This window comes from Mustela lutreola, chromosome 2 (genome assembly GCF_030435805.1).
Source record: "Mustela lutreola isolate mMusLut2 chromosome 2, mMusLut2.pri, whole genome shotgun sequence".
In the NCBI taxonomy this organism is placed as follows: Eukaryota; Metazoa; Chordata; class Mammalia; order Carnivora; family Mustelidae; genus Mustela; species Mustela lutreola.
Genome location: NC_081291.1, coordinates 84455106 through 84482186, shown reverse-complemented (window position 1 = coordinate 84482186; position 27081 = coordinate 84455106). Strand labels below are relative to the sequence as shown.

Sequence of the window (27081 nt, the reverse complement as noted above, 5' to 3'; positions counted from 1 at the left end):
TTCCCTTGGCCCCACGAGCTTATGTAAGGGGGCCAGAGCTTTTCTCTGAAACAATGCTTCTCAGAACTTTCATATGCAAACAAGTCCCTGGGATCTTATTAAAATGTAGATTTAGTAGGTCTGAGGTAAGGTATGATGGTCTGCATTTCTAACAAGTTTCCAGGCTAGGCTCTGCTGCTAGTTCGTGGACCACACTTTGAGTAGCAAAGCTGTAAATCAGTGGCCCAGATCAGGAGTCTTACTGAACTGTGGAATGGGAGTAACATCTGTGGGAGTGAGTGAAAGGTTCCTTCAGGGTCATCAAACCTTCCTCACCTAGGGGATGACTGATGGTGAGCCAGTAGTCATGGAGTCTTGAGGAGCTCACAGTGTAATGGTAAGTTAGATTTCAACAAGTACAAGTCACTATATAAAGAGGAATAATAGAAAAATATATGAGGCACATATGTGACACAGCAGAAGTGAGTGTTGTCTGGACAGAGCATTGAAGGATGGGCTGGGCTTCATAGAGAACAATGAGGGAAAGGGGATTCCAGGCAAAGGGAAAGATGGATCTGTTAGCAGACTGTATTTTCCAAAAATGGCAGCAGCAATATCTCTAGTCCCATAAAAACTATTAGAAACTTGTCACTCCCCTATCAAGAGGTGAAGTTTAATTCCCTTCTCCTTGAATCTGGGTGGATGTATGATGGCTTCCATGAGTACAATGTGGAGGGATGATAATATGTGATTTATGAGGTTATATTAGGAAAGAGTATGTAGTTTTTGTCTGGGTTTCTTGGGATGGTCGCTTTTGGAACCCTGCCACCATACTGTGAGGAAGCCAAGAAATCCGTGGAAAGTCCCTGTGGGGAGGAACTGAGGTCCCCACCCAGGACTCCTGTGGAGCTCCTAGCCAACAGCTAACACCAGCTTGCCCACCATGTGAATGAGCCATCCTGAAAGCAGGTCTTCCAGCTCTCAGTGAAACTGCTCCGAGTGATCATGTGCCATGGAGAGATAAGCCATTCCCACCAAGCCCTGACCAAATTTCAGATTCATGAGTGAAATATGTGATTGCTCTTGTTGAAATTACCAACTTTTGGCTTGTTATGTAACAGTAGATTCCAGGAATTGTATCTAAAGGTAAAGAGGCATGGAATGGTGTGATATTTTAAAACATGATATCAATAAGAGCACATTTATGTATAACTCAGCTATGAGAAATGAAAACAAAAATTTTCGAAATGTTGGGGAAGTTGAATTTGTGGTATGAAAGGAAAAAAAGCTTAGTAAACAAACCATTAACAGTGTTAAATGTGATGAAGTTGTACTGTGTAGTTGACCATGTTTGGATTAATTATTATGTATGGCTCTATCAGAAAATATTCTAGATATGAATGTAAATGTATTTGTTTAACAAAATTTTCTTGTGGGAAAAAAGTTAAATCCTTATTGAAAAGGGAATACTAATAATTTGCTGTTGTGTGTGCTCTGTAGATGAAGCCCATGTTGATAATTTCCAAAGAAATCAATTTATAGTTTTTACTACCAAAATGAAAGCATAACACAATTTCAAAAGCATTGGAAAGGCTACCTGACTTTTTTGGTGAGGGATAAATTTCATTATTCTTGAGATAAAAGTACGTAATTCTGACCTGCCATCCATATCCTCATTTTTCCCCCCCAAAAAAAACACATCTCTAAGAGAATCAAGAGTTTCTGGAAGAGGTAAAATTTGTGACTATTCTTTAATGCTGACAACCTTATTTTCTAAAGGCCCAAGGAGCAGTGGGTGTATGCTAATTTGAGAGATAAAGATTTAGAACGTACTAAATAGATACACCAAGATTATTTCCTAAGGGCGCCTGGGTGGCTCAGTGGGTTAAGCCTCTGCCTTCGGCTCGGGTCATAAATAAATAAATAAAATCTTTAAAAAAAAAAAAAAAAAAAAAAAGATTATTTCCTAAGCTGGGTCTCCGGAAAAAAATTTTTTTTTTATTCTTTTGACCCTAATCTAATGTTTAGTTGAAAAGCAATATCCCCATGCAGCATGGGAATTTATGTTACCTTTAGGAGTTCAGAATCAGATTCCCGAACTGGAGAGAGCAGGTGACAATCTGCTTCCTTCTGCTGTGGGCTAAGCTGACTACTCCTGGAAGACTGCGTTCAGTTCCTGACACTATATTTTAAGAGAAGCACAGACAAATTCAAGTGCATTTAGAAGAGATTGATTTAAATGGTGAGGGAACACAAACCTGCGTCCGATGAGGGACAAATGAAGAAAAAGGGAATGTTTACTTTCGGGAGAGGACAACTCGCGGGGCATATTAGACATTTTTAAAATCATGTAAAAAGTTTTCTTGCAGAAGAGCTGTTAGTATTATTGGATAAGACAAATCACAATGAGAAAAGGATCAGAAGGCAATGTAGGGGTGAAGAAGGTCAAAACTGTTCAAAGATGGAGTCAACTTTCAGGGGACGAGAGAGGTCCTATCTCTGGAGATCTCCAAGAACATTATTTTGAAAGAATTCTAAATCATACAGTGATTGGGTTAGACATCATGCCAAATCCTTTCCACTATTGCCGAGAGGTCTGAACTCCTTCAGAGTCCCCTGTATCATCTTCTCTGAGAGTCACCAGGTGAGCTCCCTCATGTGCATATAACACAGTCCCTTCTTCCCTGCCAGTGCCTCCCTGGGCCAGAGTTGTACCTCTGCAACAGGTTTCTGCTGGCTCCCACACCCTTCCATAGACTCTGTCCTGTCAATTCCCTCAACATGGCAATGGCTGACTTTCTCTCTTTCTTGGGTTACACTGCGCGGTTGTTGGCAATCCAGGACCCTATAATGTCAAATGTATCTTATGGGCAAATAAATGGCTCTTAGTTCTTAGTCATGGACATTTTTCCCCCTTGGACTTAACTAACAGTCTGTGGGGGCTTGAGCTGGAATAATCAGGGAGCAACAGATTTTATGTCTTGCCTACAATTGGCTTTATTCAGAGTGATGTGCTCATTGTCTATAAGTAAATAATCTAGGACTCCAATCTTTCTTTCTTTCTTTTTTTTTTTTCCTTTTCATTTGTTCTTCTCAGGATGCTTGATTCTTGGCCCCTCATTTAAATATCCCATCCCTAAGGGCATACCTGGTATTGTGAATCCCAGGTTAGACTCAAGCTGTGGGCTTGTCTTCTTCCCTTTCCCTATCTGCCTCCACCCTACATGATTCCATGACTGGAGGAGTGAGAACCAAAAAAATGAGGAAAATAAAGATAACAGATGAAAAAAGATTTCATTGAAGAGGAAGGGAAAAGAACAATGTGTCATGGATGACTTAATTAAAAATTTGAAGTGCATTGAAAAAAATTTAATATGATGTTTATACTACTAAATAGTGTGACAGAAAGAAGTAATTGTGTAATTTAGTGATAACAATTATAATTGGTCATCCTTCACAAGACCACACTGATAAAAACTTATCCTATATATCAGGGAAAAAGATCCAGCAGCTTGCTGGAAGTATTTGCAAAGTGATTTTTATTACTCATTCAATGCTAATTATACATGTTGAGAGTCAAATTAAGAATAAATTATGTATACACAATATAAAGATATTTACACACACACCATATATCCATTGATACTCTCCAACTCATGAGTTAAGAAGCAGCTTGTTGTGAGTGTCCTTGACAAAGTTAGGCTGAAGATACATGGAGGAAACAGTGTATGTTTGCCCTTTACTCTGAACAAGCAGAAAGAAAACTCTATTTAGCCTCTGTCATCCGAACCTTCCTCAGTGGTACATAGCTCCATAGGGATGTAATTTTGGATGCAGTTTTGGAACAAGTTTGGCTGGGTTGGGGGAGTTGGGGAGGGGCAAAAAAAGCCAACTCTGAATTCTTACGTGTTCTTCAGAGCAAACTTTGGCGGGGCTTTTTCTCTTACCTTTAAAAGAGAGAGGAGTGATGAGAGTTAGTAAGAAAGCTAATACTCTATTCTCTCTATTTGCAAACCTCCAAAGAAGCCAGGCATTTGTTTTGATTTCTGAGGCCAGTCTAATGCATGTTGAGCACAGCACGGGACTGTATGACTGTATTTATCAACTGTTAAGCAAATGCAAATGGAAGAACCAGGGGCAGTGTATCAGCTACCACCCAAAGCCCAAGGCTTACAACCTGGGTTAAAGTGGAGATGGTGCGCAATAGTAGCATGGGTGAAGAAGGTCGTTCAAGTTAGCAAGCCCAAGACAGTGGACAAACAGAAGTCTAGTATCAAACTATATTCATGAATATGGAGTTCTGCTGACAAAGAGGCAATGCAAGGGTGCAGCTCTGAGGATACATGACTTGGATCACTCTTCAACAAAGCACTGTCTTATCAGATGTGAAGCATTTAGTTTGCTGACAGCTTCCAGCTGTATGTGCTTTTGGGACCCATCTTACCTATGGAGCCAAGGACATGATCTTCCTGGGAAGTCTTAGCAAATGACTAAGCATGGTGGAAACATCAGGATCTGGCCATTTCTGCCCAACATGGAACTGTTTTGTTTTTTTGTTTTTTGGATTTTGTTTTGTTTTGTTTTGGTTTGGTTTATTTATTCATTTGACAGAGAGAGACAGCCAGAACAGGAACACAAGCAGGGGGACCAGGAGAGGGAGAAGCGGGCTTCCTGCCGAGCAGGGGTCCCAATGTGAGCTTCATCCCAGGACCCTGGGATCATGACACGAGCCAAAGGCAGATGCTTAACGACTGAGCCACCCAGGCACACCCGTGGAACTGCTCTGTGGGCAGTGTTTGCACTGGAGCTTTTTTTGGACTGGACAGGCCTTACTCAGAGCTGCCTCAGAAGCTGGGGCTCTTCCTACCCAATCTTCTCTCTATCCTCCCTCCCTTCACAGGGATCAGACAAGTTTGCCTAGTAGCCTGAAGGATGTCACTGCCTACTCCTGCTACTTTCCCCTATTTATTTCTTTCATAGGTGCATAGGTAAGTCTCTTGCATTCCTAAGTACATCTTGGTGTCTGCTTCCTGGAGAACTCAGCTGATATGGGGGGGTGCTGGTGTTCCAAGACAGCATGAATAGGGCCATGTTAGTAAGAGAAGTGACTGATTGAGGGCTCTGACCCTTGACTTCTTTCATGATATTATCTTGGTTGTAATATTAATCCCAGAGAGCCCAAGGAAATTGTTCTTCTGTAGACTACTTATAGTAAGCCCGGTCAATAGAAAAATATAACAGAATAGAAAGAAAGTGAAAGGAGTGGAAGAATCTTTATTCTCTTCCATTCACAAAAATTGTGGCCTTCCATGACTATGTGAATATACTAAAAAATCATCATTATGCCATATTTTAAATTGGTGAATTGTATGGTCTGTGAATTATATCTTAATAAAATCTGTGCATTTCCAAGTAGACAAGGGAATAGCAAGATGACTGCAGAGGAAAATAAAAGCAGTAAGTGAGAGACAGCAAATCGTAGCTTTTTTTTTTTTTCATTTTGGCCTTATATAAAGAGATTTCACAGTTTTTCTTCATGGAATCTGCAGAGGGCCAGAGGGTTCATAAAGCTCTGGAAAATATTCATTAATATACTTTCTGAATGTAAAAGAAATAGTAAAGAGCTTATGCATTCTTTGAAACGGCTGTTAAAATGAATGACATGGAACAACTATATCTACTTGCCCAAATTCCATAATTTGGAGAAATGGCAGTTGAAAAAGCAGTTATATTCATTCATTTGGCCAACAGGAGTAATAAAGAGTAGGAGGTGCCAATAAAGAGTAGGAGGTGCCTACTCTTTATTCTAAGCATGGTCTCTGCCCTTGAGCAGCTCACAGCAAACTAGGGGACATAGGCTTTTAAACAGTGTAGAATGCAGGGAAACATGCTGCTGTGATGAACTGGGAGACTCTTTGCAAGAAAAAGTGGCAAACACAAGACAGATCATAGCACCTAGACTTGAGGGTGACAACCTCCTACTTAACAAAGTACTAGGAAGCCTAGTATCTCATACTTGTATTTTGTTTAAAGCTCTATTTAGGTTGCTTATATGTAGTAACTCATTTAATCTTCTCTCCTACCCTGGGTATCAGCTATTAAAATAAGCCCCATTCATAGACAAGGAATCTGAGCCAATGAGATGGTAAGTACCCTGTCCATGATCATGGCAAGGAAGAAGTAGAGCCAGGACCATGAATCCAGTCAGCCCACTTCCAAAGCATCTCTATACTGGGTAAGAAAGGCAAAATCAGGCACTGCCTTTCCTTTGTTCTGTCTTTGTCTCCTTCAGACTTTTGCCAAGTTCCAAACATTTTTTTAATTTATTGTACTAATAGCAGTGTAATAGTTTTAACAAAAAGAACCTTATCTATAATCTCATTGCTCAATAAATCCCTGACTCTTAGATATCATTATTTGTTCCTTTGTTCTGATGATAGTCTTTATCAGAGCAGATTTTTTCTATCGTTCTCCTATGGGGGTCTAAGGATGGCTCCTCTGAACCACCTTTCCTTTTTCCCATTCCTAGCCTATGCTCTCTCTGGTTACCCTTTACCAATATCTCAGCACCTACTTAGAACCCACTATATTTCTGAGAAGTTCGAAGTAATGGCCCATTTCAGCACTGAGTGGGACTCCTTGCCCCGCAGAAACTCCCACAGTGGTAGCATCCTTGATACATAGAGGACTTGAGGAGGGAACATCCTCATCAGAGAGCATGTGTATTAATTATCTACTGTTGCTTGAGAAATCACTCTCAAAACTTAGTGGCTGAAAACAACATTATTATCTCAAGGTTCAAGAGTGGTTTAGCTGGATGTTTCTGTCTCAGGGTCTTTCATGAGTTTGCACGGCCTATGTTGAGCAAGGTTGCAACATCTGAAGGCTTGACTAAGGTGGAAGAATCTCTTTCTGAGTTTGCTCATATGGGTCTCAGTAGGAGACCTCGGTTTCGAATCAATGGGCCTCTCAATAGGGCTGTTTCCAATATGTCAGCTACCTTCCCCCACAGTGAATGATGAGAATGAGAGAACCAGCCAGCAACCAAGATGGAAGTCCTAATATATTTTATATACTAATCTCAGAAGTGAGATACTATCACTTCTTATCATTTGTTAGCCAGCCCTAGTATGAAGTGGGAGGGAACTGCACAAGGGTGTGAATACCAGGGGTGGGGATCATTGGGGACATCTTAGAAGCTGGCTACCGTACTTGGGCAGGGACCAGGGGTGGGTGGAGCAGCCAGAATTCTGTGTTTGCATCTTAATTTATGTGAATGGTGAAATGGCAGTTGAAAGAGCAAGTATATTCATTCATTTGACCAACATTTAGGGGGTGCCTGCTCTGCACATTTTTGCAATGTACAGTATGTATAATTGCACATGGCAGCCCAGGTGGCAGTCCCTCACCAAGGGCGTTTGTCCTTGGCATTCTTCCATTACCTGTTAGGAATTCATTTATTCATGCATTCAACAAACTTTTTTTTTAATTAAGTTTATTAAGTTTTAAATGTTAATTCCAGTGTAGTTAGCATACTATACATAACATATAGTTATATCAGTTTCAGGTGTACAATATAGTGATTCAACAATTTTATACATTACTCAGTGCTCATCATGATATGTGTGCTTTTTTTTTTTTTTTGAGATTTTTAAAAAATTTATTTGAAAGAGAGAGCACAAAGCACAAGCAGGCAGACTGGCAGGCAGAGCCGAGAGAGAAGCAGGCTCCCCACTGAGCAAGGAGCCTGATGCAGGACTCGATCCCAGGATCCCGGGATCATGACCCAAGCCAAAGGCAGCTGCTTAACTGACTGAGCCAGTTAAGGTGTCCCGATACGTGTGTTGTTAATCCCCATCACTTTTTTTACACTCCCTTCACCTGCCGCCTCTCTGGTAACCCTCTTTTACATCAAACATTTTTTAAACACCTGGTACATGCCTCTGTGTTGGTACAGTACTAAGTAATGGGCTCCCAGGGTCTCAGCTTTAATGGAGCTGCAATTATCCCACATCAGTGTTTTTCCTCTTAAGTATCCAAGACATTCAGAGTGAACACAGAATGTCCTATAACCCCTTTCAAGCCACACTGTAAGCAAAAGATTGTTGTCTTTCATCTCATTCTCACAGGGTCCTAATCTTTGGTAAACTTAAGTTAATAATGATATTTCCTCCAGGGAGTATAATCCACATATTTAACAATCCTTGACCATTGGGTGCCTAACAAGAATGGGAGCAGCCCAAACAAGGAGCAGCTCTCCCAGTATGATGCAAAAACCATCTGCTGAAACCAGTGCAGTTACCCCCAAGTCTTTTCTAGCATACTTCCAGTCATGCTAGAAAACTAATTGTGACTCTACCTACTCATGTACCATACTACATACTCAGTTGGTGATAACAAAAATTATAAGAAGGGCCCTATAAGGGGCACCTGGGTAGCTCAGTGGGTTAAGCCTGTGCCTTCAGCTCAAGTCATGATCTCAGGGTCCTGGGATTGAGCCCCACATCAGGCTCTCTGCTCAGCGGGGATCCTGCTCCCCGCCCCCCCCCCCCCCCCCCGCCTACTTGTGATCTCTCTCTCTTTTGGTCAAATAAATAAATAAAATCTTTAAAGAAAAAAAAAGAAAAAAAGAAGGGACCTATAAAAACCATTCTTATTTGCCAATTCTAGGGGGAAAAATGTAGGCTATATATTAAAGCCCAGAAATTAGAAATATAGGAAAGGAGTGAGTTCATGATGATAGATTGATGGATCAGAGCAAGAAATATACGGCAGGTAAGCTATTTGTTTTGGAGACCAAGTTTGAGTCTTAGGGGAGAGGACTTGAGAAAATCAAGTGAAATCTATTTGTAACACTGGGCTCAAATTAATGTGTCCTGAATTTCATCAACTCCAGAGCCAAACTGCTGATTTCAAATCCCAGTTCTGCTACTCACTAGCTGTGTGACTGTGGGCAAGTGACTTAATCTCTTTGTACTTTGGTGTTCTCATCTATACAGTGGGGTCTATTGAATGAAACCAACCTTATGGGGGTGTTTATGAGCTAGTATATGTAAAGTACTTGAACTTTGCCTGGTACAAATCAAGAACACACTAAGTGCTAATTATTATTGGAGAAATTAAAAAGAGTGTCTACTATGTCATTAACAGCAAGAGTTCAATTTCATTTATTGGACCAGTATTTATTGAATATATATATATATATATATATATCAGTCAATGAACCTCAACCAACAAAATTCTTGTTCCCAAAGTACTTATACATTAGTTCAGATTTATTATGATGGTCATGAAAAAAAATTAAGCAAAATAAGGGCTATAAGAAGAGCTGAGGGGAGAGGTAAAGGGAAGAATGTTCTAGAGATAGGAAATTGTTAAGTCAGAAGTATTTAAAGAAATATTTGGTGTGTTCCATAATAGCAAGGAGGCTAGTGTGGTTGGCGGGAAATGAGAATGGGGTGAAGTTTTATTATGTGATCAGAGGGGGTCCTGAGGGAGGGTGGGGGCAGATCATGGGCCATGAAGCCATTGTAAGAATTCTGGATGTTGCTCTAGGATGGGAAACCACTGAAAGTTTTCTTTTCTTTTTCTTTTAAAGATTTTATTTATTTATTTTACAGAGAGGTAGAGAGAGCCAGAGAGCACAAGTAGGGGGAATGGCAGAGGGAGAAGGAGAAACAGGCTACCCGCTGATCAGGGAGCCAGTGGAGGGCTTGATCCCAGGACCCTGGGATCATGACCTGAGCTGAAGTTAGATGCCCAACCTACTGAATCACCCAGGCACCCTGCCACTGATGGTTTTGAGAGCAGGAGAGACCTATATTTTAAGGGACAAAATAGACTGTTGTGTGTCCTGAGGGAGGGGGGAATGGAGGGATAGTAGGTAAGGGAAGTAGCAAGATCAGATAGGAGGCTGTAGTTGAGAGATGATGGTAGCTTAGACTACAGTCTGAGCTGTGGGGAGAGAGGTGGGAAGCAGTGGATACTTTCAGGGTGTATTTTTGAAGGCAGCATCAACAGAATTTGCTGATGAATTGGATGTAACTTATAAAACAAAGAGAAAGTTCAGAAATAGGGAAGCTCTGTGAGGATAGGGATTTCTCTCTCTTTCTAAGATTTTTATTTATTTTTTTGAGATAGAGAGAGAGATAGGACACGAGTGGGGTGGAGGAGGAGAAGGAGAAGCAGACTCCCTGCTAAACAGGGAGCTCCACTCGGGCTCCATACCAGGACTCCAGGATCATGACTGGAGCCAAAGACAGATGCTTAACTAAGCCACCCAGGTGCCCTAGATTTTTTTCTTTTATTCCATATCATACCCCAATCAATTAGACAGTGCCTAGTACTCAACATTCTTTGGATTAAAGAAAAGGCAATTCTGATTTGTATTATACCCTTAATTTCTTAAATTCAATAAATAGTACATAGCAGTTATAACATTTGCAGATAAATGAAGTACCACAGCAATCATAGTTTCAGCAGTTAAACAGTGAAAAATTTTCCAATTCTTTCACAGAGTTAGAGGTTGACATTGCTGCATTCCTAGCCACCAGCTGCCAATGACCAGGACTAAAAAACAACTTTGATACTTTCTATAACAGAAGGGAACTTTGTTATAAAATAGTCATTAAAAACCAAGCAAAACCCAACAGGATATATACCTGAGTATATATACACAAGTAGTCTGTTGGAGAAAAGTATAGAGACCTAGAAAACGGGAATTCTGTCATCTATTCTCACCAAATCATCACAAAACACAATCAAGAAATGAAAATATTAAAATATGGAGATTTAATGAGGTAAAATAAATTATGCAGACATTTAAGGCAATCTATGAAATGTTCTATTTTGGTCATATTCTAATATTAGAAAGCAAATTTTATGCATTATATGCATAAAATATTGTACCATGTGAGAGGTATAGGTGGCTATATAATTGATAATAACCCCAGGACATGCTAAATATGTAATCTTCCAATACATGTTTTTGAGTTTTAGGGTACAGGGCCTGTTGATATCCTTGAGTGCTGCATAGAAAGGACACCCAAGAACACACCCACTTTTTACTCAATAGTAATTTCTGGAGGCTGGAAACCAATACCCACCATTGCCAATTTTCAAGGATGTTATTATTTAATATTCCTCAAGAAGGATAAAGGGATTTTCAGTTATAGACATATGTATGGATCTTGACTTGATCCTGTCCTCTGGGGTCTTACTGCACTGATTTCTTTTGGCTGCTTGAATTGTGCTGGACTCTGGTGGGGCTACCTTCAGCCCTTTGTAGGCTGGACACTTTTGCCACAAAAAGTGACAGCTCAAGGATATGTCACACATATAACGACAGCTCCTATATAGAATGGGTCTAGGAGCAGCAACAGTTATCAGTTGCTAAGAGGGGTAGAGGTGGGGGAAATTTTGTAGAAGCTGAGTTTGCATGGCAGACATAGGGTTTTTTTTTTTTAAATGGTTATTTGGGGTGAAGATTATAGGGGAACCCAATGTTCCCTCCGGTTAGCCACAGCACTGCCTTTGGGCATTAATGCAGCGCCTACTCGTTCTGATAGCTCCTCCTCCTTTCACCTCTCTCCCCAGTTTCCCAGGGCATGAGAAATGGCGTGGAGCTCCTGGGTACCCGTGTACATTCTAGGCCAGGGCGAACCAAAAGACAGAACATTCTTGTTACACTGTAGCGTAGTCTGGGTTAGCCTTTGCGAACTCTCCAGGATAGTGCGAACTTTTCTCTTCTTGGGTGCATGTGGGCACCGTGCATCCGAGTTTTGGCTGGTATGTCAACAGGGTCAGTCCCAGTAGCGTACTTTGCGGACTCTTTGAGGCAAGTCCAGGGCTGCAATGGATGGGCGTAGAATGCCGCACCCAGTTCCGTCTTAGGGCAACTCCCACTACCCACAGCCAACATTTCCCTTTAATGCGCGTGCCCGTCAAGGTCCCCGCGTCCCTTCCCCTCAGGTCGTCTCGTCAGCCTCTGTTTCCCTCTCCTCTCCTGTGTCCCTGCCTTCGCTTCTCCATGGCACTGCCCTCGCCCACCCCCGCCACTGCTCACTTGCGGGACTCGGCTGTCACTTTACTTTTCCGCGCCGCCTCCCCGCCCCCTCGCCAGGCCGGCCGGGCAGCCCGGCTGTGCGCGCGCTCGCCCCCGCCCCCTCGCGGCCGCGCGCGGGGAGGAGGCGGGGCCGAGCGGCCTTGGGGTGCCGGGAGGCGCGCGGCGCGGCACGGTCGACGTGGGGCTCGCGCTCTCGCGGTCTCTCCCGGGCGGGCACGCGGGGACGCGCACTCGCGGGCGCGCGCGCGGACGGCCGGGCGGCGGCAGCGTCTCACGGAGGTGGTGGCTTCACTTTCCAGGACTCAGGGGCGGCCACAGCAGCCGCCGCGGGCAAGAGCCTCGGGAGCCGGAGCTGGAACGGCCGCGGGCGGCGGCGGAGGCGCTGAGGGTGAGTCCGAGCGGGCGCGAGCGCGGCGGGTACAGGCGTGGCCGGGCGGCCGGGTGCGTGGTGCGCGGGTCCGGCTTTCGGTGACTAGACGGTCTGCGGGGACACCCCGTCCTCGAGGCCTCCCAGCACCCCCGCCCCCGAAGCCCTCTCTCCCCGCGCTTGGGCTGGAGCCCACGACCTGCGCGGACGCCCCTCCCTCAGGTATTCGCCCGGGCCTCGCCGGTGCCCCCCCCCCCACCATCCGTCCCCGTCCCCGGCGTCCTCCCTCTGGCGGGCTTCCCCCCCAACCTCGCCTCCACGTCGCAGGTCTCTGCTTACACCGCTTGCGCCCTAGTTCTCTCCCCTGTTCCCCGGCGTGCCCCATTCCCTGCGCCCCCTCCCGCGAGCCTCCTTGCCCCGGTTTCTCGCCCTTTCCACCCCTCCCCCCTTTCATCCCCCCCCCCCGCCTCGTCCCACCCTGCCCATCTTCTACCCCCTTCCGTTCTCAGTTCCCCATCCTTCGCCACCCTCCCCAGCCCCTTTCCTCTCCCAGCCGCATCCTGGAACTAAGTCTTTGCAAAAGTACTGGATAAATGTCACGGTGGAAAGTGCCCGGCTTGATCTTTTGCTATTTTCCCTAATTGCATAATTGCTGCACATGGTGTCTCTCCCGGTGAGTGCCGGGTCTGGCTCCCCCGCCGCCGCACCCCCGCGGCTCTCCTGGAGAAGACCTTGTGGGGTGTGTTTGTGTATACCCTGGTGTGAAGTGTGTGTTGTATTGGTCTTTTGTGAAGCCTAGCGCTTGTCACAGTTTGGAGCTGAAGCCCATTTTTTTCTGGTCTCTTCTCTGCAGCCCCCCCTGGCCTGGTTTGAAACTGGATTCCCTCGGCCCTCCTCCCTCCACTTCTCCCCCTCTCTTCTCTCATAATGTTTTGATCCTTTTGCCCTTTACCATTTCTAATGAAGATAAAGCGTAGCTTCTTGTGGCTTTTTTCCCCCCACGACCAACCAGAAATGTCCAATCCATCTTCCCTTAAGGAAATTAAGGCCGTTTTAGAAAGACATCATCCTGTGCTCGGTGGCTGTTAGACCTATTTGCATGTTTTCAAGATTCATCGTTTTATATTGTGTATTCTTGAGAGTCTACTCAGATATTTGTATTTAAAAGTACAAAAGGAAGTCCTAGGGCTTACCTTGAGATTACCTAGCGCTTTGGGAAGATTTCAAGCTCTTCTTAGTGTTTTTTTTTTTTTTTTTTTTTAAATCCTCTGTTCTTTAAAAAGTGTGTTCCTGGGGCGCCTGGGTGGCTCAGTGGGTTAAGCCGCTGCCTTCGGCTCGGGTCATGATCTCAGGGTCCTGGGATCGAGTCCCACATCGGGCTCTCTGCTCAGCAGGGAGCCTGCTTCCTCCTCTCTCTCTCTGCCTGCCTCTCTGCCTACTTGTGATCTCTCTCTGTCGAATGAATAAATAAAATCTTTAAAAAAAAAAAAAAAAAGTGTGTTCCTGAATATGTGGTAATAATTCAGTCTGGACCTTGGGATTTAAATAATTGTCTCAGCAATTTGGATGCTCTGGCTCTTTAGCGTTTTGTATGTGGGTTGATGCTGATGATGTAGTGTTTTCATATAATGTCATACCCCATTTTATCTCCCCCAGAACATAGCACCTTTTCCTCAAAAATTGTGTTTTATTTTACATTTTAAGAAAGTTTAGAAATTTTAGTAGGAAGACAAATAACAAGATATTACATGACAGAATTAGGCGTTTTCTTGTTGTAAAAGCTCAAATGCACATTGCAGTTTTATACCATAAAATACAGTTATAAGGCTTATCTGGGTAGTAATCAAATTTATGAAGTTATCATAGTTGCTTTTACTTATCAGTTATGTTTATAACCGAATCATTTCGTTTTTATGGAACAAGTGAATTTCATTTACTATATTGTTGATTTCCAGGACTGTAATTACCACATAGAGTGCATAGCTAATACAGGCTTAATTTGTGTGTTGAAGAAGGAACAATATCTAAACTCTAAATATAACACATTTTTTGAGGAAAGTCTATTTTATGTTTAGAAGCCAAGTTTTAGTTTGAGTCTATATTTAAAAATGTAGATTTAAATATCTTACTAGCTTTGAAACTATCATTGAAGAAGAGCTCTATGTTTATAACCCTGGAATTTAAATTTATCTTCCTTCTAGATTAGATGATTTGATCAAATTAGCTAATTAGGAATTAATCTTAAAGATAATCTTAAAATGCTGATTTATAATATAGCTTTAAAGAGTTTTGATTCATGACTTTTTATTCATTTATACTTTGAAAAGACGAAACACCAATTTTATATTTATAGTTAATTAAAGTGCTTGTAGACTGCTTTTTCTTCATAAAAATTAGTTGCCACCTGAGTGGTGCAATAATTTTTTTCCTAATACTTTTTTCTGTAATTGGGCATTTAAGACCAAAATCAGTGGAAATTTGCCTTACTCTTGATATTTGAAAAAGACATGAAAACTTTGTTTCTAAAAGTTTCTGTAGTGTTTATTAGTGGTCTCTGATGAATTACATTAACATTTGGATGAAATAACGTGAGGTCAAAAGTAGAAATAAAATTTTTTCTGTATGGTGAAACTATAGAAATTATACGTCTATTTGGGTTTCTCTTTATGGAAAGTAGTGAAACTTAAGAGTATATATCATCATACAGTTTATGTGAAGTTCAGAGATGGACAAGATGTGGTCTTAGAGGTTAGGGTAGTAACAGGAGAGACGAATATGCTATTTCTTGGCCTGGATACTGGTAACACAAGTGTGTTCAGTACATGACAACTCATTGGCCAACACTCACCATTTGTGTACTGTTCTATATGTATATTACAATTTAAGAATTTTCCTTAAGGATTTCCTCTAATACTTACCCTCTATTGGCATTCTTTTAGTATCCACATCTTCAGTACTTCTCCACTTATTTCTTGATCTGTCAGTTTTCTAAACTCCATCAGCCAAACACACTGAGACCCAAGCCCATTTATTAATAACCACTTTGTGGAGTTATAATCCATGTACTGCAACACTCACCCTTTCAAAATAGATAGTATACTAAGTGGTCTCAGTATATAGTCACAAGGATGTGCAACCATCACAACTATCTGTTTTTAGAACATTTTCAGCACCTTAAATAGAAACACCATACCTATTAGCACTCACTCCCTATTTGGATATTTTTAATCATTTCTTTTTAAATTTATTGAGTTAGTAATCGCTACACCCAGCATTAGGCTCAAACTCGCAACCCTGAGATCAAGAGTTGCATGCTCTACCAACTGAGTCAGCCAGGTGCCCCATAATAGTACTTTTCAGTAGTCCTCTGGAGAGACTAGTTTTCGTTTTTCTATATTCTGAAGCAATTTTCAAAATTTGGGCTTCAGATTATAGCTCAGATTGAATCATTGAGTAATCCTTCAAGTAATTATATGCTCATTGCAGTATTAGCATACAAATGTACATAAATAAGAATATTAAGAAGAATATATATACTATATATATACCTGTAACTCTATAAATGTATATATATAAATGTGTATAACTAAAGTAATAAATAATTGAAACTGAGGGCATAGTTTATTAAGCTGAGGTTCCAGGTTCAGTAAAAAAGAATTTCATTTCATTTAGATTTCCCTATATTTGTCATGTAATGGATTGCTTCTGGTTTAGGATGTATAAAAGGAGTTCTCACTCATTCCACATTTCTTAAAATAGTGCCAACAGCATTTTGCTATATCCAAGGACCTTTCCCTGAGAATTGGTCTCTTTCTGACTTCCATGCACATCTGCTCTAACTTGCTCTTATATATACATACTTACTAAATTTTAAACTTGTGATATATTTTAATTGAAAGAAGTAAGTTGGAAAAAAAAATCAATGTTAAATCCAAGGGTAAGAATTAAAGTGAAATAAAAATGAAAAAAAAAAGCAAGAAATATGTTAGGACTGTTAGAGCTAGACATGAAACATACTGATATAAAATTTCAGTATTCTATTAAGTGACTTTAGTGCGCATAAAAGGTGTCACAGCTGTGGAGACTGATGCTCTCCATTTACAGAATAGGTAGAAGAGCAGGCAGATTTCTCTCAGTGTGTTTCAGAGCTGCTTGTGCAGATCTGTTTTATTTGGCATGGGGGATGGGATGTTGGAGTTGAGAGGGGTGATGGTGTGCTTGTGTGACGTCTCATGGAAGGCATTCAGTATTTTCTGTTGACTGTTCACCTCTCTTCCATTCTCTTCCATTGCTTTTTGGTTTGTCTTACCATAAAAACTTCAATCCATTAAAGATTTGTATTATGAAATCACTTTGATTTAGAGCAAGCTGTAAGTTAAATCTTGGGTGATGATGAATTTTCATCATTGTTAACTAGCTATATATATATTTAGACTAATTATAGTAATAAACACCAGTGCTTTATTTGAGGTACTTTCTTTTACAAAGTGGTTATTAGGTGACAGTAACATAGTGAGCACAAGGCTCTTTAGAATCTGGACATTGATTTGTCAGTTTCGTTTTGAATTTGTCAGTACACTCTAAGCTAGTTTGGTCATAAGGGATCTGTTCATAGAAATCAGACTCAGAAATTGATTATGATGGGTTGACAGTTGAGAAGGGATATCCCTTCTCACTTAGAATTTTTTGTGTCTGCTATCCAGGTTGTAGCTGCAGCTATATGTCAAGGTATTAAGAAAGTTGAGTTGATAATCAGAGCTGTGTGGGGAGCATGAACTCAGAGCAAAGGGAATTTGAAAGCCTTTAGGAATATTTTATCCAAGGCTGGGGAGGGGGGTAGGGGAGTCCCTCAGCATCTCAAGACAGTGTCCATTTCTTGTGAAACACAGTTGCTTGGTATATTGCTCGATCAATGCTGACACCATCATGTGGTTCAGTTTTTATTTAGAATCATGTGGGCCTCTGTGTTCTTTTGTGTTCTTCTGTTACCAGAGATAACAGTTGACTAGTTTGGAGGATTTGAATTTAGTAGTTTTCAGAATATTTAGAGTTGTACAACATCACCATTATCTAATTTAAGAACATTTTCATCACCCCAAAAGAATACTTCATACCTATTAGCACTCCTTTACCCATTTTTCCCTCATTCCTAGTCCTGGCAAACACTTACCGACTTCTCTGTCTCTGTGAATTTGCCTATTCTGTACAGTTCATGTAAATGGAAACATATAGTTGTCTTTTGTGACCGGCTTCCTTCACTTAGTGTAATGTTTTTAAAGTTCATCCATGTTGTAGTGTGTATATATTGTGCTTCATTACTTTTTACAACTGAATAATATTCCATTGTGTGGCTGTATACTATTTGGTTTATCCATTTATTAGTGGACGTTTCAGTTGTTTCCTCTTTTGGCTTTATGAGTAATTTTTTAAAAAGATTTTATTTATTTATTTGAGAGAGGAAGAGAATGAGAGAGAGCGAGCATGAGAGGGGGAAGGTCAGAGAGAGAAGCAGACCCCCTGCTGAGCAGGGAGCCTAATGCGGGACTTGATCCTGGGACTCCAGGATCATGACCTGAGCCGAAGGCAGTCAGTTGCTCAAGCAACTGAGCCACCCAGGTGCCCAAGCTTTATGAATAATGTTACTGTGAACATTTTGTGTGTATATTTTGTGGTTTTCATTTTTTTTCCTAGTTACATTTTGAGAGAAAAGTTTTGGCAACTCCCAAAGCTGATTTGTAAGTGGCAACTGTATTCATTGTATATTAGCTTTGCTTCTACTTTGAGGTTTACTTTTTCTCTATTTTAGAGGTAGTCCTCCCATAACTAAATAATTGATTTTTTATTTTCAATCCAGGGTCTAAAATGTCCACTGAGGCACAAAGAGTTGATGACAGCCCAAGCACTAGTGGAGGAAGTTCTGATGGAGACCAACGTGAAAGTGTTCAGCAAGAACCAGAAAGAGAGCAAGTTCAGCCCAAGAAAAAGGAGGGAAAAATATCCAGCAAAACAGCTGCTAAATTGTCAACTAGTGCTAAAAGGTACCTCAATTATTATATGCCTTTTAGAAAAGTTTTAGTCTCAATTTATTGTTTTAAATTCTATCTTTGTGTTGTATTTAGTCATTTTTCTGGGGTGTGGTCCATGAGATTCAGGGATTTTTCTTTCTTATTCAAGATTCTTTTACAGTGTTTTAATTGTAGGCAATATGAACTTTTTAATATTTAAAGTCAGTTAACCAGAATGGCACATCCATAAATATATATATCCATTGTGTGTGTTTATGTATTATTAATTGAGCATATATAGGAAAATGTGTGTAAAAGTGTGATAGTTTGATTTACTTGACTATAAATATTTTATTCTTTTCTGTAACAGGACAGTGAGTAGAATTCTATTAAAAAAGTTGTTGAATGATGTGTATTTTCTACTACTCCCTATTAGTAAAGTTAGAAATGCTGAAGTTTGACAAATACATCTTGGTTTTATTGTATTAGGCAGTGGGTCCATCTTGATATGCTTTTTTTTCTCTAGACAATAGATCTGGAAGGTAGATACTTGAATGATTCTCTATTGCCACATCAGTTGCTTATGAGAGACATAAACTTTAATATTGTTTAATTATAGAATATCTCTTGGAAAATAATTTAAGAGTAAACTAGATTGAGTACAGTTTTTCCCTATTTTGTGATTTAATGTTCTTGTTTTGTTCTAATACCTTTTAAAAGATGTCAAATAGGAAGCATAATGAAGGCATTTTGTAAGTTTTAGGCATAGAGGAATGTCTGAGTGTTGAATGATAGTTTTATATTTTATTGGGTTGTCTGGGTTAGGGGGTCCTTTCCTGAAGACCAAAAACCATTACAGTCTAGCAGACCTTTGGCCTAGTCAATTTCCTTCTGGCCTAGTAAATTCTCAGGATCAGGAAGAACCTTCTCAAGCCTCCATGTGGAACATGAGCTTCTAGATAGAGATGTTGGAGTGATCATGAGTGGTCATTCCAAGGGACTGTGGTAGTCATACCTTTCCCAAAAGTGTATTGCTGATCCCTGACTTCTGATGAAGGAGTTGTGTGGAAGGCAGATAGCCTCAAATTTTAAGCCTTTGTAGAATATGCCAGTGTGGGGAAAGGGTTCTGTTTGTTTTTGCTGTCACAGCACAAGTCCAGAGGGCCTTTAGCTGGCTGACATGACCCCTCTGCTGCTTGGCCAAAACACAAAATGACCTGCTGCTGGGAAAGGGGGAGGTGGAGTTAGTATGGATAGGAAAGGTAAGAAGGGAGAAAATACGACATTTAGATGAAAGAAAGGAGGTTGGGGTGGGTGGGTAAGAGATACTCAGATACAGACTGTGCCTGCATATGCACAAGAAAACTATAATTCAGTCCCTCAGCTTCTGATAGTAAGGATTTCCACATGGCATCTTTAGCTTATCAGAAAAGGGAGAGGATGGGCTGGCTAGGTCTGTGGAGAGTGGGGTCTAGATAGTGCTTCTCCTGGCTCCGTGCTCAGTTCTCCCATGATTACTTGTTAGCAAAGACTCTTTCTTGAAGCCCTGCCTTTCCCCCTGTTGGGAGTACCACCGTAAAATCCTTCAAAATCCTCTTTCTTTCTTAAGATTATTTATTTATTTACTTATTTGACAGAGAGAGAGTGACAGTGACAAGAGGGAACACAAGCAGGTGGATCGGGAGAGGGAGAAGCAGGCTTCCTGCTGAGCACAGAGCCTGATGCGGGGACCCTGGGATCATGAACTGAGCCAAAGGCAGATGCTTAATGACGGAGCCACCAGGCGCCCCCAAAATCCTGTTTCTTGAGTGATGTATCAAAAGATCAAATTCTGCTTAGGAGAGATTATTAATGTATCATGTGTGAAACTGAGGATTGCATGAATTTTATCACATACATGGATCGTCTTTTACTTTATTTTACTGCAGTGTGTAAAACAGGTATAGATTATATATTCAAACCTAGTCCTCCCCATCTTTTTTAAGTAGGGGATAAGATGTAGTTTTGAGATGGTGTGTGTAAAGAATTCAAAACAGTACCTGGCTGGCATATAATAGAAATTGGTATTATTGCATTGGTTAAAGTATTAAGTGTTGTCTGAATTGCTTTTTGGCTGAAGGAATCCCTCTACTGACAGATTCTTTCTTGTGAATTTGTGATTTTTTTTTTTAAGATTTTATTTATTTATTTGAGAGAGAAAGAGGGCATGAGTGGGAGGGAAGAACAGAGGGAGAAGCAGATTCCCCGCTGAGCAGGGATCCTGATGCTGGGCTCCCATCTCAGGACCCCAAGATCGTGACCTGAACTGAAGCAGACGTTTAACTGAGGTTTTTTAAAGAGAACATGTTTCTACACAAAATCATTTAGTTCTTCAATTATAGCACATTTCATGCAGTTGAGCACCTATGAGCACCTATGTGCCAAGTGCTTTCCTTGAGTGACTATAAAATGCATATAATCACAGCATCTGAGTATTTCTTTTTTAACAATACTGCATCCTCAAAGGCTAACATATATTTAATTTCCCAAAGTTTATCAAGTGAACTTGAAAAATACCTACAAGACTTTAACTGGACAAAGTCTATAAATGACAATATCAGTGTATGAGATCTTACTAGATGCCAAATAAATGCTTTATCATGTTTAGTTCTCACAGCAGCCCTATGAAGATGGTATCATTATCTCCATTTTACAGAAAAGGAAACCCAGCATTAGAAATGTTAAATTATGTATCTAAGATCACAAGGCTACTAAATCCTATAAACTTCCTCTAGAATATCTTTAGGTAGTTTATGGGTGACAGTATCTGAAGTGACTTAATCATTTATTTGACAGAGAGAGAGGGAGAGTACAAGCTGGGGGGAGGGGAGAGGGAGAAGCAGGCTCTCTGCTGAGCAGGGAGCCTGATGCAGGGCTCAGTGCCAGGACCCTGAGATCATGATCTGAGCCGAAGGCAGATGCTTAACAAACTGAGCCACCCCGGCACCCCTGTCTGTAATCTGTGATTTTAAAATTGTGATTTATGACCTTCCTCTAGAAGATCTCCAGGTGTTTTACGGGTTTCAGTATCTGAAGTGATTAAATCATTTACTATATGTTTTAAGTATAAAAATGCGGCTTCCCTGCTGGCTTTTTAAGTTAAAAGAAAAAGCTTAATTCTTCACTCTTCCTTTTCCCTGATTTAGTTGATAGTGAAGTTATTTTATTTATTTTATGTTTGTCATCTTTGCTTAAGTTCTAACAACTGAGAAAAAATTTGAGAATCATGAGGGCATCTTTTAAATTCATCATTATATCTACAGTGCCTACCATAGGAAGGTCATAATATTTATTTACTGGTTTCCTTAGAACCTTGAGTTTATTATAGGGATTGGATCTTCCATGGATATTAAGATCCCAGTACTAATTACAAGATTCAAAGTTAGAGGTAGTTTCAAAATGAAATTCCGATTTATTATCATTAATTGGTTTTTATTCAGGTGAGAAGTCTTTTCCATTTGGTGTCATTTTATAGGAGAAAGTTTATCTATCAGAAGCAGTGTAGAGCTTGGATTCTAGAGGTGGGGTATGGGTTTAATTATAGGTTCTGGCAAATAGCCTTGTGATTTTAGATACATAATTTAACATTTCTTTCTTCTTTTTTTTTTTTTTTTTAAATTTTATTTATTTGACAGAGAGGGATCACAAGTAGGCAGAGAGAGAGGGGAAAGCAGGGAAAAATAAATATAAATAAATATAAATAAATAAATAAATAAATAAGGGATCACAAGTAGGCAGAGAGAGAGAGGGGAAAGCAGGCTCCTGCCGAGCAGAGAGCCCAATGTGGGGCTTGAACCCAGGACCCTGAGATCATGACCTGAGCCAAAGGCAGAGGCTTAACCCACTGAGCCACGCAGGTGCCCCCATAATTTAACATTTCTAATTCTAGGTTTTCTTTTCTATAAAATGGAGATAATAATGGTACTGTCTTCATAGGGCTGTTGTGAGAACTAAATGTGATAAAGCATTTATTTGGCATCTGATAAGGTCTCATACACCAATGCTGTCATTGTCAGACTTTGTGCCAGTTAAAGTCTTGTAGATATTTTTCAAGCTCATTTGATAAATTTTCGGACAATGAGATATATGTTAGCCTTTGAGGATGTAGTGCTGTTGTAAAACTAGATATACTCAGATGCTGTGATTATACGCATTTTATAGTCACTCAAGAAAAGCACTTTGCACATAGGTGTTCAATTGCCTGAAATGTGCTATAATTGAAGAACTAAATGATTTTGTGTAGAAACATGTTTTCTTAAAAAAAATCTCGGTTTTCAAGTATTATGGAAAAGTAATGTAGGGTAGGATACAGGAAACAGTTAAGTGGGTATTTTATTTAAACAATGGTATGAATTAATTTCATCTATTTTGAGTGAAGAGGAAGATTATAGTTACATCTTTGATCAATTTTTGCTCTTTGGCAAGAATTTGTTTCTTAAAACATTGGCATGCTGTTATCATGGTCTGTTCTCCTGATAATGTCTGTATCACTCCTGTTATACTCGCAAGTATGTAGTTGGACTATGTCTGGCACTGACAAGTTTTGATGATTTTATTAAATTTATGAGTCAGTTGAATAAAATAACTGTTTTGAGCTTGTCATTGAATTGACTGCACTACTTTCAAGTGTTGATACATCTGTAAATGTGAATTTTAAGTCACATTTATTCCAGATTAACTTTAGACATTGTAATCTTATTGGACATAATAGAGTGTTTTAGGAATGAATGCTGTTTGGTTTTAGACTAAATTATTGTTAGGTTGGAAGGTGGATTCTTGTACTTTCCAGCATCAACTTTTATTATATCAGCTCTTAGTTTTCTGCATTAGAATGAAGTAGTACTCTTCATAGATAATCTTTTGTACTTAATCTTCTTGGTTCTAAATGTACATATACAAACTTTTTAATGTTTCTGAAATCAGGATGAATCTTACAGTTGATGTGCAAAATCATTTAATTGAAGATATCTTAAAAATCACAGATCATCATTCAACCATTAAACTTTAGGCTTACTATTTGCAATGACTCTGTTTTTGGGGTTAATTCAGATACCACTTTGACATTTATTTATTTATTTGTTTTTAAAGATTTTATTTATTTGAGAGAGAGAGAGCACATGCTTGAACACATGTGCAAGGGGAGGGGGAGCGGGAGAAGCAGGCTCCTCACTGAGCAGGGAGCCCAGTGTGGGGCTCAATCCTAGGACCTTTGGATCATGACCTGAACTGAAGGCAGCTTCTTACCGACTGATCCACCCAGGTGCTCGCTACTTTGAAGTTTAAAATAGTTCAGTAATTAATGGTGTGATGTTTTTCTTCCTGAGAATAATTTCATTTTCAAGGGTTTTGACCAGTTCATTCTGTTAGTCAGAATAAGAGTTCTCAGGTGATCAAGGAATACAGTCCATAGAGGAATATAGAAAGTAATTTTGGTGGAATGAAGTTTTTTGTTTTTTGTTTTTTTTAAAGTAACTGCTAAGAAAATACCTTTGTGAATTGCCATGTCCAAATATTCTTGTTCTACTTGGATCTGAACGAGTTACTGAATTTTCTTTAGCCTGAAATCTGTGTGTGTGTTTTAAACATGTCAGTACTTACTGCTTCATTTTTCTGAACCATTAATCCAATGTGGTGTTGTTAAAATGAGCACTTCATATTTTCTCCATTTTGTATAATTTTGATACCATATTCTTTATGTAAGTCCAAATAAATCATGATTGTTATTTCACTTCCCCTCTTCCCACTCCATTCTTTTTAGCAAATGACGGTCACATGCAGGACTCTTACCTCTTTCTGGAATAGCTAAGGTATTAGGTTGTCTTACGAACTGAAATTTAGTTTGTATTTTGCTTCTGACTTGTCTCAATACTTACGTGCAGTTCCTGACTTCTGTATCATAATAACCAAAGAAGTGGCACTGCTAGATAGAAAATGGGAATTTAAGCAATTGTCTAGTTGATTTATGTCTGAAGAAATAATTTTGTCTTAAAAGTTCTGATAAGAGAGAGGCCTTTTGTTTGTTTGACTTAGCAAGATAATTGCCTGTCTTTCATGTTACCAGGGTACAATAACTAGCCTTAGTTTCCTTATCTTTTAAATGGGAAATGATAAAACAGTAATACTAAGAGAATTCTGTGAGATTTATTTAGTTCACTTTTAGTAGACAAAGATCATCATGTGAAAGGTAGGCTGTAAGTATGAATTACTAATACTTTTTCATTTTTCTTCAACCTAAGGGACAGATTCTGAAATAGTTGCCTCCTTACTTTCCCCACATCAAGACTGAGAATCTTAATACATACCATGATCACAACTTTTGAGAAAGAATTGAATTGCTGTCCTTAAAAGCAGCAAGATATCTTGCAACTGTTTAAATAGCAGTTCTTAGTATTATCTTTTCTGTCAAGAGAAATACAGCCATTCTTAGGTGTGGCACAAAATACATTTTAATGTATAGACTCATTGCTTAGAGTTGTCAAGTTTATCAGTAAATTGCTTTTTATATTGAATAATTAGATCTGGAATTATAGACATTTAGAGGGGTTCGAGTTCCATTATAGAATTATTTGATAGAAAATTATGATTTATCAATTTTTTTTTTTTTTTTTAAAGTAGGCTCCATGCTTAGCCTGGAGCCCAGTGCAGGGCTAACCTCATGACTATGAGATTGATATCTCAGCTGAGATCAGGAGTCAGACGCTTAACCTATTGAGCCTCCCAAGTGCCCCTGATTTATCAATTTTTTAAACCCAGAGGGATGGTATAAGCATAGAACAAGATGAGTTATTTGAAAATCCCATAGAAATTCTATTAAAAAGCTTTCTTCGACAATTTAAGCTTGCTCTTTTGAATGGCTGTTTTTTTGGTCCTCTTGGTTTAAAAACAATTCATAGATGTTATTCATGTTTCTGATAACTAATTAAGCAATACAGAGACATTTTAGTGGAAAGCAACAATTTCTGTCCAAATACCTTCTCTATCCCAGCTTATTCCCTTGAAGCAAACTCTTTTCACCATCACTAAGTCCTTCTGTTGGTGTTTCTGCATAACAAATTATATAGAATACTTAAACCTGTTTGTTGAATTGTTAGTGTCTTTTGACTCTTTGCTATGAAATTTGAAGATGTAGCTTGTTTACCTACTCTTCATTCCCTTTTCCTCCTCCCAGTTAATGGTAGTTACATTAAAAAAAAAAGTATTAGATGTCTTTCATAACTAAATCGTATATTTAAGCCATTATTTCTTATTCTTTCAATTTTCAACAGTATTTCTTGGTTCCCTACTTTGTAAAATGGAGATATTAATAACCTTCATTCTTTCTCCATCTTCTCAAACTGTTTTCAGTTAGGTACACTTAATTTTACACCTTGAAGGTTAGTAATATTTACATTGCATAGCACGACTACAGTGAATCTTCTTTGTGTTGTTTATAAGCAAAAGACATATAAATTGCCAGTGCATTTACTATAACAAAATATTCAGTGCAAGACCAAATAGAACTTTACGATTAGATTTGCTACAAATCCAATATCATGATCTCTAGAATACCCAGTGGGTCATAACATTAGGCTAGATAGGTCCAATCTCTCTTTTTTCCCCCTTAACATTTGTTACTTCATTAAAATAGTTTTACATTTTAGTTGCCTTCATATTTGATCTATGGTTTTCTAACACAGGTGTTTTCTTTTTTTCTTTTCTATTTTTAAAAAGATTTTATTTATTTATTTATCACAAGTAGGCAGAGAGGCAGGCAGAGAGAGAAGGAAGCAGGCTCCCCGAGCAGAGGTCCTGCCCCCCCCCCCCCCCCCCGCCCATGCGGGGCTTGATCCCAAGACCCTAGGTGCCCCCAACACAGGTGTTTTTCTTCTGGAATTTCTGGTTGTCTTTCTCCCCACCTCCCTTAAATAATGTGTCTTTATTATATTCTTAAGCACTCTGCAGTCCCTTCTGGGCTGTCTCAACCTGTTTAGTTTACGCCTGTCTACTTTATCTTCCAAAAATACACTGAAATTCTCATTTCCTTCTCTTGCTATTTACTCCTTTTTGCACTTTCAGTATTTTGCCCCCCTGTGCTTTTCTACCTGCTCTAAGTGGGGTCTTGAAGGAGTGGGAGGTGAATGTGTGTGTGCTTATTTTGCTATCATTAATCTGGACTTACTTGATTTAGTTTTGAAGTACCTATTTTTTTACTTCTGTATGAAATTCATAAAGGGTGTTCACCAATATCAGTCTTTGAGATTTCTCATTTAATTATGGGCTGTATATACTTAAAAAAATATTTATTTATTTGAGAGTGAGGATGAGCCTGTGCACCTGAGCCCATGTATGGTTGGGGGGAGGGGCACCAGGAGGGAATCTTCAAGTCGATTCCCCACTGAGCATGGAGTCCTACATGGGCTTGATGCCAGGAACTATGAGATGATGACCTGAGCCAAATCCAAGATCTGACGCTTAACTGACTGAGCTACCCAGGCGCTCCTGGGCTGTATATATTTTATGTGTATCTGAACACATCACAGAATCCATATTTAAAGGAATATGTTTTAAAGATAAAACAAATCCTAGTTGCCCTATTTATAGTATGGAAAATAAACCTCTTCATTTTATAAGATAGGAAACTAAGGCTG

General features: G+C 39.7%; 1 protein-coding gene across 1 annotated transcript in view; it reads left to right on the top strand.

Moving 5' to 3' along the window:
* The first annotated feature begins 12206 nt into the window (after window positions 1-12206).
* The window catches only part of UBE2E2 (ubiquitin conjugating enzyme E2 E2), a 382217-nt gene continuing 367342 nt past the window's right edge, over window positions 12207-27081 (top strand). The window contains exons 1-2 of the mRNA XM_059162497.1: window positions 12207-12431; window positions 18265-18448. Of these exons, the coding sequence (XP_059018480.1) occupies window positions 18273-18448 (176 nt within the window). The 5' untranslated portion in view covers window positions 12207-12431; window positions 18265-18272. The remainder of the gene's footprint in view (window positions 12432-18264; window positions 18449-27081) is intronic.